This window comes from Lipotes vexillifer, unplaced genomic scaffold (assembly GCF_000442215.2).
Source record: "Lipotes vexillifer unplaced genomic scaffold, Lipotes_vexillifer_v1.1 scaffold1665, whole genome shotgun sequence".
NCBI lineage: Eukaryota > Metazoa > Chordata > Mammalia > Artiodactyla > Lipotidae > Lipotes > Lipotes vexillifer.
The window spans coordinates 524,709-536,967 of NW_006783279.1; the positions used below are offsets into that span (position 1 = coordinate 524,709).

Genomic DNA, 12,259 nt, shown 5'->3' on the forward strand with positions numbered 1-12,259 from the left:
TGAAGCATCATCAAGAATGGGTTAGTAGACTTCCTTCTTGGCGCAGTGGTTAAGAATCCACCTGCCAATGCAGGGAACACGGGCTCGATCCCTGGTCCGGGAAGATCCCACATGCCGTGGAGCAACTAAGCCCGTGCGCCAACTACTGAGCCTGCACTCTAGAGCCCGCAAGCCACAACTACTGAGCCCACATACCACAACTACTGAAGCCCACATGCCTAGAGCCTGTGCTCCGCAACAAGAAAAGCCACTGCAATCAGAAGTCCGCGTACCACAACAAAGAGTAGCCCCCGCTTGCTGCAACTAGAGAAAGCCCACATGTAGCAACGAAGACCGAACACAGCCAAAAATAAATAAATAAATTAATTAATTAATTAATTTAAAAAAAAAGAATGCTATGTTTCCAAGTAAACCCACTCCACAGGAGAGTGAAGTTATTCATCACCTAAAGACGGCTTACCACAGCAACAAACAAACAAAAGGATGAAATATCAAATACCTAAGAATGGGTATTTTAAAAGCAATTTCAGAGGCAAAATCATGCAAACTAAAGAAAATATGACATCAACAAAAGTCTACATTCCCAGACTAAGTAGAGAGGTAAAAGAACAAGAAAAATACAATATATTGGGGTCAGATATTATAGAACTTTAACACGGGACCATGGGCTCTACCCATAGTCACCAAGCTCAGAGATTCACATATGCTCCCCATGTGGGACTGGGGATCAAAGAGAATCTTTTCGTCCGTACTGTTTATAGTTCTCCTAAGTAACAGTTACAGAAGATCCAACCCATTTCCCCATTACACACCGCCCAAAAGTATGTGGCAAAAGCAGAACAGAAGAAATGGTTGAGGGGGAATTCCCTGGCAGATTCACTGGTTAGGATTCCGGGTTTTCACTGCCACGGGCCCAAGTTCAATTCTTGACTGGGGAACTAGGATCCTGCAAGCCACACGGCACAGCCAAAAAAAAAAAAAAAAAAAAAAAAAAAAAAAAACAAAAAAGTGGCTGAGGGATCTGAATGGCAGACATGACCTGAAACAGATCCATGCAGGTTCTGAGATGCCAGATGGAATCAAAGAGCAGCCACTGTTTTCCCATCATTTAATTAGTTCTTCCAAGTACACCAAACTGAGACAGGTCCAGGGGTTTGGACTATGGAGGCCTCAGCTCTTATCTATATGGACTAAAAATTGAAAATCCCATGCAATCAAGTACAGAAGAAGAGACCAAAGGGGAAACAGATTCCTTTGAAACAGCTCACCACGTGCTACTCAAATCAAGCAACAAGACCCTGACGGCAGAGTGTAGATCACGATAAAGACCTTGCCTTTGATTCTACTGGAGCTGCAGCACCACAGGGAGGTGAAAGGATGAATTTTACACGTTGAAGGATAGTGTGCTATGTTGGGGAGAAGAAAAATTTCCCCTGAGAAAAGTTCATAAGTAATAAACTTAGCATTTCCTAAAGAGCTCTCCAAACACCATTAATGGTGTGGCTTCCTCTCTGCCCATCTGAGTTCTGACCTGCGTTCATACTTTTTTTTTTTTTTTTTTTTTTGCGGTATGCGGGCCTCTCACTGTGCGGCCTCTCCTGTTGCGGAGCACAGGCTCTGGACGCGCAGGCTCAGCGGCCATGGCTCACGGGCCCAGCCGCTCCGCGGCATGTGGGATCTTCCCGGACCGGGGCACGAACCCGTGTCCCCTGCATCGGCAGGCAGACTCTCAACCACTGCGCCACCAGGGAAGCCCCGTTCATACTTTTGATACATCCCCAGCCATTGTTTTTTTTGCTATTTTCATGTCACTCTTCACAGTCAATGGCTCTTCCTCTTGTTCCAAAATGCAAATAATATTCAGGTCAGGAACAGAAATAACTGCCGAAAAGAGAAAATAAATAATATGTTGTAGGTTTTCCAGAATCCCAGCTCTTTGATCAGCACAGGAGTGAGCACACAACAAATGGATCTCAAAAAATATTTCACAAATTCATTCATTCACTGCTTGCCTCCTTCTGAATGCAGAGAGAATAGTATAATATGCAGATAACTGGCTTTCTTCCAAGAAGTAGTGACTCAGGGCTTCCCTGGTGGCGCAGTGGTTAAGAATCTGCCTGCCAATGCAGGGGACACCGGTTCGAACCCTGGTCCAGGAAGATCCCACATGCTGTGGAGCAACTAAGCTCCTGTGCCACAACTACTGAGCCTGCACTCTAGAGCCCACGAACCACAACTACTGAACCTGTGAGCCACAACTACTGAAGCCTGCACACCTAGGGCTTGTGCTCCACTACAAGAGAAGCCGCCACAATGAGAAGCCTGCGCCCTGCAATGAAGAGTAGCCCCCGCTCGCCACAACTGGAGAAGGCCCACGTGCAGCAATGAAAACCCAACGCAGCCAAAAATAAAAATTAAAATAAATAAATAAATTTATTTTTTAAAAAATAGTGACTCAAAAGAACAGCGGTATGAAATAGGGAAACAGATATTTTAAGTTTCCAATTGGGCTTTATCAATACTTAAGCTCTGGAACAACTCCTGGTGTATCATGAAGTGGGCAGATCACCAGAAGAAAGGACAGCGTTAAACTCCTGACACTACACCATGAAGCTTTTCATGTCTGAGTCAACAGGGCTTTGAACTCAGTGAGGCAATGCAGGGGCTCCCAAAAGGTACAGAAGGGAAAATGCAAATATACATAAGGGCAGATCCCAATGTCTGGAGGGAAGTTATCCTCACCCAGGAAGAGAAGGTTCCTGTAGTTCTCCAACATCACGTCCCTGTACAAGGCCCTCTGAGCAGGGTCCAGGCATTCCCACTCCTCCTGAGTGAATTCAATGGCCACATCCTTGAAGGTCAACTGTTTCTGAAATGAAAACACATTTCAACGAGGGGCCATGAGGAGAGTCCTTATTTTCGCACAAAATGAGAAGAGGAGAGAGGGGTAAGGATCAATTCAGTTGAAGTATGTATTCTGACAGATCCATGTTAATGTATTTAGAGCAAATTATGGGTCTCAAATGTTAATTTCTTATGCTTTTTCATAGAGATTATAATACCTTCCATTCAATATGGATTTTTCATTTTTTTGGACAATACATGAAATGCATACAAATAAAATTCAACAACAGATGTCCAGGTAGAAGTGTTATATATTATGTTTCACACACTGAGTGATATTCAATATTTAGATGAGCTACAGTATGACTGTCATTCAGAGATGACAAAGTCCACAGTGGCTTTAAAGAAAAGTCAAAATCTTAAATTATGATGATGATACCAAGAGCAATGACTAAAGGTGTCTGAATGCTTCCTATATGCTAAGCATTACTCTAAATGTTTTACATGTATGAACTTGTTATCAACATAATAGCTCATTAGAGAAAGTCCCATTCTTATTTCTCAGAGGAGTAAACTGTGTCCAAGACACTCTAAGAAACTTGCCTCAGAACAAACAGCTAGGAAATGGCACGGCAAGCACGAAAACTCAGGTAGTCAGACTTTAGAATGAAACATAAAATATCAAAGTTAAGTGACGGATAGAGGATAAATGTACACTGACAGAGGGTTCCCTGAGAAAACTTGAGACAATTTCAAGGTTAACCTATAGAACTGCATAAAAGGTCACTACACACACACACACACACACACACACTCTGAAGATATTAATAATCTTCCTACTATAAAACATTAATGTGATAGTGTAGGAAAAATTTAAAGCCATGGAATATACTCAAGATATAATTTCAGGGACTTCCCTGGTGGTACAGTGGTAAAGAATCTGCCTTACAATGCAGGGGAAGCAGGTTCAATTCCTGGTCAGGGAAATAAGATCCCACATGCTGCAGGGCAACTAAGCCTGAATTCAATGGCCACATCCTTGAAGGTCAACTGTTTCTGAAATGAAAACACATTTCAACGAGGGGCCATGAGGAGAGTCCTTATTTTCGCACAAAATGAGAAGAGGAGAGAGGGGTAAGGATCAATTCAGTTGAAGTATGTATTCTGACAGATCCATGTTAATGTATTTAGAGCAAATTATGGGTCTCAAATGTTAATTTCTTATGCTTTTTCATAGAGATTATAATACCTTCCATTCAATATGGATTTTTCATTTTTTTGGACAATACATGAAATGCATACAAATAAAATTCAACAACAGATGTCCAGGTAGAAGTGTTATATATTATGTTTCACACACTGAGTGATATTCAATATTTAGATGAGCTACAGTATGACTGTCATTCAGAGATGACAAAGTCCACAGTGGCTTTAAAGAAAAGTCAAAATCTTAAATTATGATGATGATACCAAGAGCAATGACTAAAGGTGTCTGAATGCTTCCTATATGCTAAGCATTACTCTAAATGTTTTACATGTATGAACTTGTTATCAACATAATAGCTCATTAGAGAAAGTCCCATTCTTATTTCTCAGAGGAGTAAACTGTGTCCAAGACACTCTAAGAAACTTGCCTCAGAACAAACAGCTAGGAAATGGCACGGCAAGCACGAAAACTCAGGTAGTCAGACTTTAGAATGAAACATAAAATATCAAAGTTAAGTGACGGATAGAGGATAAATGTACACTGACAGAGGGTTCCCTGAGAAAACTTGAGACAATTTCAAGGTTAACCTATAGAACTGCATAAAAGGTCACTACACACACACACACACACACACACACTCTGAAGATATTAATAATCTTCCTACTATAAAACATTAATGTGATAGTGTAGGAAAAATTTAAAGCCATGGAATATACTCAAGATATAATTTCAGGGACTTCCCTGGTGGTACAGTGGTAAAGAATCTGCCTTACAATGCAGGGGAAGCAGGTTCAATTCCTGGTCAGGGAAATAAGATCCCACATGCTGCAGGGCAACTAAGCCCACATGCCACAACTAGTGAGCACTCCCGCGCCTAAAATAGAGCCCGCGTGCCGCAAACTACAGAGCCCACGTGCTCTGGAACCCCCACACCACAACTACAGACCCCATGCACCCTGGAGACTGAGTACCAGAACTAGAGAAGAGAAAACCCGCATGCCACAACCAGAGAAGACCATGCACCACAACGAAGAGCCCGCGTGCCGCAACTAAGACCCAACACCAAAAATAAATAAAATAAACAAATAATAAATAAATCTTAAAAAAAAGATATAATTTCAACTGCTAAAAAACATAAAACTTACTAATGAAATGATGTCTTTTATAAAAGCCATGGACTTCCACATTCATGCACTCAGGCACTGATGTGTAAACACATAATTAACTGAAATGAGAGGTGTCTCAGTCCACACACTCTGGAGCCCTTGTGCCACAATAACAGAGCCCACGTGCTCTGAAGCCCACGTGCCACAATGTGAGAGAAGCCTGCGTGCCGCGAGAAAGATCCCGCAAGCCACAACTAAGTCCGGACGCAGCCAAAAATTAAAAAAAAAAGAAAAAACAGGTACAAACATGAAAAAATACATAGAATACTTTATCTCCCATCTCTTATTACTGTTACACAGAAATTTAACAGATTAAGATAAAAAAATTTATCACAGTATTAAACACTTCCAAAAATCACTGCATAATTAAAAATCATGACAAAAATGAAATTGAGGGAAAACCTTATCAAGCAAAAATATTTCATCAAACGTCATGATCAAAAGAAAACACTGGATGCATTTCCGCTGAAATTACTGTGGAGAAAACTGGGCTGGTCAGGGCTCCTGCCATTCACCACTATACAGTATGTCTGAGCAAGCAGAGGATGTTTTCCTCCCAAAAAGGGAGGAAAAAATAGAGAGTGAGAGTGAGAAACAGAGAGAGAGAGTCAAAGCGCTAGAACTGTTAAAAGTCACAAACCTAAGGGCATGGATAGGATTAAAGTGACATGAGGGAAAAAGATATTCCATGATAAAGAGACAGCTGGGGTAACTACATAACATCAGACAAAATAAAGACAAAAAATGTCACAAGAGACAAAAAACATTATATCATGATAAAAGGGTTAATTCACCAAGAAGATATAACAATTATAAATATTTATATATCTAACATTAGAGCTCCCAAATATATGAAGCAAACATTGATAGAAATGAAGCAAGAAATAGACAGTAATAGTACAGTAATAGTATAAGACTTCAATGCCCCAGTTATACTTATGGATGGAACCAAACAGAAGATCAGTAAGGAAACAGAGGACTTGAACACTATAAACCAATGGGAACAAATGGATATATAGAGATCACACCATCCAATAACAGCAGAAAACAACCTTGTCAAGCACACATGAAACATTCTCCATGACAGACAATTTGTTATGCCACAAACCAAATCTTAAGAAGTTTAAGAAGACTGAAATAATAAAAAATATCTCCTCTACCTCACGGAAATGAAAACAGAAACAGATAACAGAAGAAAAACAAATATCCATAAAATCTGGAAATTAATCACCTCCTTCTTAAACAACCAACAGGATAAAGAAGGAATGACAAGGGAATTTTTAAAATATCTGGACGAAAATGAAGTATAAAATATAATGTACTGGGACTTCCCTGGTGGTGCAGTGGTTAAGAATCTGTCTGCCAATGCAGGGGATACAGGTTCGAGCCCTGGTCCAGGAAGATCACACATGCCGCAGAGCAGCTAAGCCCGTACGCCACAACTATTGGGCCTGAGCTCTAGAGCCCACAAGCCACAACTACTGAGCCCACGCACCACAACTACTGAAGCCCATGTGCCTAGAGCCCGTGCTCCACAACAAGAGAAGCCACCACAATGAAAAGCCTACGCATCGCAACAAAGAGTAGCCCCCGCTCGCTGCATCTAGAGAAAGCCCGTGCGCAGCAATGAAGACCCAACGAAGGCAAAAATTAATTAACTAATTTTTTTAAAAAAGGAGAAAAGATCTCAAATCAGAACAAAAGAGATAATAAAGATAAGACCAGAGATAAATGAAATATAAAATAGGAAAACTACATAAAAATCAAAAAAGCAAAAGTTGGTTTTTTGAAAGGATGAACAAATTGTCACTTAGCTAGGCTAAAAAAAAGAAAAATATTGAATTAACTAAAATCACAGATGAAAGAGGAAAAACTGTAACTGAATCACAGAAAATTTTAATCACTATTAAAAGAGTACTACGAACAATTTTATGCCAAAAAATTACATAACCTAAAAGATATGAGTAAATTCCTAGAAAAACACCCTACAAAGATCTAATCACGAAGAAATAAAAAATGTGAACAGAGTCATACCTAGAGAGATTGATGCAGTAATCAAAAACCTGCAAAGCAAGGATGATTCAGCACACACAAAAAAATCAATCAATACACATTAATAGAATGAATGAAAAATAACACATGATCATCTCAATTGATGCCAAAAAAGCATTTGACAAAATTCAAGGACATTTAAAGATAAAAACACTCAGTAAATTACCTCAGTATAATTACAGCTAATATTAAAAGCACATAGCCAAGGTGCCTCTCCCTGCCCCGTCCTTGGTGCGCCGCGGCCACCGAGCCCAGCGAGCCCAGCGGAGCCACCCGCGCCGCGTCGCCGGTTTAATTGCAGTGCGGGGCCGCGGCCGGGGGCAGCGGTAGTAAGACCAGCGCTGCGCCCCAGCCCCCCTTTCCCTCCATGGTTTCTCTCCGCTCCCGTGAGTAACTTGGCTCCGGGGGGCCCCGCTCGCCTGCCCGCACGCCGCCCGCCGCCCGGGACCACGCCGCCGGGCACTGCTGCTAGCAGACCCCTTCTGACCGCCCTCTCGCTGCGCAGGCTGGGACGCCTCTCCCCGCTACGACCCCCGCCACGGATAGTTAAGTTTGAAGAGGGGGGAAGAGAGACACATGGACACGAAGAGGAGGATCCACCTGGAGCTGAGGAACCGGACCCGGCAGCTGTTCGAGAGCTTGTCCTGGACAACTGCAAATCAAATGATGGGAAAACTGAGGGCCTACTGGCTGAATCTGCGAACTTAAGAGTTCCTCAGTTTTATAAACGTAGGCTTGATTTCAGTTTCAAATCTCCCCAAACGACCTAAATTGAAAAAGCTTTGAGCCCAGTGACCACAGAATCTTTGAAGGTCTGGATATGTTAGCAGAAAAACTTCCAAATCTTACACATTTAAACTGAAGTGGAAATAAACTGAAAGATACCAGCACCCTGGCACCTTTGAAAAAGTTGGAATGTCTGAAGAGCCTGGATCTGTTTCACCGTGGGGTTACTAACCTGAATGACTACGGAGAGAGTGTCTTCAAGCTCCTGCCCCAGCTGACCTACCTGGAGGGCTATGACCGAGAGGACAGTGAAGCCCCAGACTCAGATGCTGAGGTGGATGGTGTGGATGAAGGAGAGGACGATGAAGAAGAAGACAAGGACCAGGGGGAGGAGGAGGACGGAAGAGTGTGATGATGATGAAGATGTAGAAGGGGAGGATGAAGACGAAGTCAGTGGGGAGGAAGAATGTGGACATGATGGAGAAGCTGATGATGAGGACGAGGATGAGGAGGAGGAGCAAAGCGGGAAAGGAGAAAAGAGGAAGAGAGAAACAGACGATTTAAGAGAAGATGATTAAGTCCCCAAAAAACCTGCGAAAAAAGAACTGCTCACATGGATTTGGTAGCTGTTAAAAAAAAAAAAAAAAAGGTAGCAGTGATACAAACCCCAGGACACCCACCCACCCAAAGAGCCAAAGAATAGTTCCTGTGACATTTCGCCTTCCTCCATTTAGTCCCTCTTGGAAATCCACCACCAAGCTTGGGGATTTCACCCCAACAGAGCTTAAGCGTTGTTAGGTTTTCGTGTAAGACTCTTGCTGTAGCGTGGATAGCTGTGATTGGTGAGTCAACCGCCTGTGGCTGCCAGTTACACTGAGATTGTAACAGCATTTTTACTTTCTGCACGACAAAGAAGCTTTGTAAATAAAATCTTAACATTTTGGGTCTGTTAAAAAAAAGAAAAAAAGCACATAGCTAACATCAAAATCAATGGTAAAAGATGAAAGCTTTTCCTTGAAGGTCAGAAAGAACGCAAAGATGTACACTCTCTGCACTACTATTCAGCAACGTACTGCAATACCCAGCCAGAGCAATTAGGCAAGAAAAATACAGAAGTAAAATTATCTTTTTTTTTGCAGATGACAAGATCTTATATGTACAAAACCATAAAGATACCGCAAGAAAAATGTTATAAATAAAAAACGATATTAGAAAAGTTGCAAGATACAAAATCAACACACAAAAAAATCACTGCTTTTCTATACACTCAAAATGAATAATCTGAAAGGAAACAATCATTTTTACTATAGCAACAACAAAAAAAACACTTAGTAGTAAATTTAGCCAAAGAGGTGAAAGACTTGTACACTGAAAACTACTAAACTCTGCTAAAAAATAAACAGAAACACATCCCCTACTCATGAATTGGAAGACTTAATGTTAGAATTCATATGGAATTTTAAGGGATTCCAAGTAGACAAAACACTCTTGAAAAAGAAGAAAGATGGATGCCGTGCTGTTTTAGATTTCAAAACATATTAAAAAGCAAAATAGCATGGCATTGGCATAAACCGATACGTAAACAAATAAACCAGGGATTTCTCTGGTGGTCCAGCAGGTAAGACTCCGTGCTGCCAATGCAGGGTTTGATCCCTGGTCCAGGAACTAGATCCCATATGCATGCCACACTAAGAGTTTGCATGCCACAACAAAGAAGTCTGCATGCCGCAACTAAGAAGTACACATGCTGCAACTAAGAAGTACGCATGCCGCAACTAAGAAGTACGCATGCCGCAACTAAAGATCCCACATGCCACAACTAAACATGTTGCAATGAAGATCCCGCGTGCCACAACGAAGACCCGGTGCAGCCCCAAAATAAATACATAAATTAAAAAAAAAAAAAAGAATAAAACAGAACATTCAAAAGTAAACCCCTGCACATACGCCAACTAATTTTTGACAAGGATGCTAAGACTACACAATGCAGAAAGGACAGTCGAATCTTCAACAAATGCTGCTGGGAAACTGAGTATCTACCAGTAAAAGAATGAAGCTGAAACATTACCTGCATCAAACTTAAAAAACCTTCTGTGTGTCAAAGGACACAGTGAGTAGTGTGAAAAGACAACCCCCAAGGAATGAAGGTGACGAAGATGATTTAAAGAATCTCTAAGTGTCAGAGACTTAGGTTGATTTCATAGTTTAAAATCAGTGATGGAATAAAACACCATCTATCACTGATGCCTCTGAACTTTCCATTCCATTCCCAATGATTAAGATTTTGAATGAAGTACACTCATTTAGCTTCAAGTGTACTAAAACAGTCAGAACTGATTTCCCCTTATTGGTCTATGTTCTAGATTTTACCAGGTATTTGTACGTATTACTATGTGACTCCCATGTGCAGCTTGTTTATCAGGGTTTACAGAGAGTGGACGCTGCATCCAGATGGGGCCCCTAAGCAATCCCTGCTGCCCAAGAGCACTGACACGGTATCTCCAACTCATGGGTGTGAAGCCCTGCCCAGGACTATGCCTAGTGGAGACTCTAAGTGGAGATGACAGCCCCTGAGGGAAGCCCCCAGGTGAGTGTGAATGTACAGGTGTCAGGCTCAGAGTCAGAGATTAGCGAGTCCAAAGAAGGGCATTTCAGGAAGGACAGACAAAAGAAACAACTGAGAATATGACTTTACCTGAGAAAGAGCCATTTCTGACTCCTTTTCTTTCCTCTCCCTCCTCTTCTGAGTTTCTTCCTCAGGCAACGTGAATCTTTAGAGGTTGACCTTGAAAGTTGAAAACAGGCTGTTTAATGCTTACAATCAACACACCCCTTCCTGAGTCACCACCACACACACAGGGAAGCCCTCAGCATGTGGAACAAACGGTCCTCTGCTGCCCACCGTCCCAGGAGCGACTCAGGACAGTAACTCCCATACAGAGACCAACAAGTCAGTTTTCCCACCCTTTCCTTCAGTTCAGGCTCCCCTCCTGGTGAGGCCCTCACATACGCAGCAGCAGCAGCGGGCACCTCAGCTGGACCCGACGATCCCCTTCAGGTCACAGACCAGCCCTGATCCATCCCCACGCAGAGCAGAGCCCTCACCCTCAGCCCAGATCTCAGCCCTCAGGAACGGGAGGACCTGGAGCCATGATGCTCAAATGGTTACAAATTAGAATCACCCGGGGAATTTTAAATATTACTGAGGCTGGGCCAAACCTCAACTATTTGAAGGGGAATATCGGGTCAGGGGACACAAAACATATGTGCAAAATGCCTCAGCAATCTGATGTGAAGTCTGGGTTAAGCACCACTCAGAGGAATCAAGCCCAGCACACCTCTCACTTTGTCTTTTCCAGCTTTACTGAGGTATAACTGACTAATGAAAATGGTATATAATATATGTATGGTATACATGTGATCACTTGACAGGCATATGCACTGTGAAATATTTATCACAATCAAGGAATTAACATATCTATCAACTCACAATGACCATTTTTCATGTCTGTGCAGTGAGAACACTTAAGATTTACTCTCAGAACTTCCCTGGTGGCGCGGTGGTTAAGAATCTGCCTGCCAATGCAGGGGACACGGGTTCGAGCCCTGGTCCGGGAAGATCCCACATGTTGCGGAGCAACTAAGCCTATGAGCCACTACTGAGCCTGCGCTCTAGAGCCCGTGAGCTACAACTACTGAAGCCCATGCGACTGGAGCCTGTGTTCCACAACGAGAAGCCACCACAGTGAGAAGCCCATGTACCGCATCGAAGAGTAGCCCCTGCTCACTGCAACTAGAGAAAAGCCCGTGTGCAGCAATGAAGACCCAATGCAGCCAAAAATTTTTTAAAATTTTAAAAAAAATTTACTCTCTCCAAAAATTTCAAGTATTTAGTAGCACAGTATGATTAACTATAGTGACTACGCTATATATTACTCCAGAACTTACTCATGTAACAACTGGAAGTTTGTACCTGTTGACCCACATCTCCCAATTTTCCCCACCCCCAGGTAACCACCATTCTACTGTCTGTTACTATGAATTTGACTTTTGCAGAATGCACATATAAGGGAGACCATACAATATCTGTCTCTCTCTGTCTGGCTTACTTCACTTAGCATAATGTTCTCTACACTGATCCAAGTTGTCATAAATGACAAATCTCCTTAATTTTTATGGCTAAATAATATTTCACAATGTTTTCATTACCCACTAATCTATAATCAGACATTTAGGTTGTTTCTGTACCTTGGCCGTTGTGAAA

At 42.1% G+C, this 12,259-nt stretch overlaps 1 protein-coding gene and 1 pseudogene across 1 annotated transcript in view; one reads left to right on the forward strand and one right to left on the reverse strand.

The window, feature by feature from the left end:
* Positions 1-10,705, reverse strand: part of LOC103086262 (zinc finger protein 160-like) — a 23,211-nt gene extending 12,506 nt beyond the window's left edge. Inside the window, exons 1-3 of the mRNA XM_007455898.1 lie at positions 10,691-10,705; positions 2,743-2,869; positions 1,766-1,881 (exon numbers count right to left, since the gene is read on the reverse strand). Coding sequence (XP_007455960.1) covers positions 1,766-1,881; positions 2,743-2,869; positions 10,691-10,705 — 258 coding nt within the window. The remainder of the gene's footprint in view (positions 1-1,765; positions 1,882-2,742; positions 2,870-10,690) is intronic.
* On the forward strand, positions 7,846-8,573 carry LOC103082675 (acidic leucine-rich nuclear phosphoprotein 32 family member B pseudogene; annotated as a pseudogene).
* Positions 10,706-12,259: the final 1,554 nt, after the last annotated feature.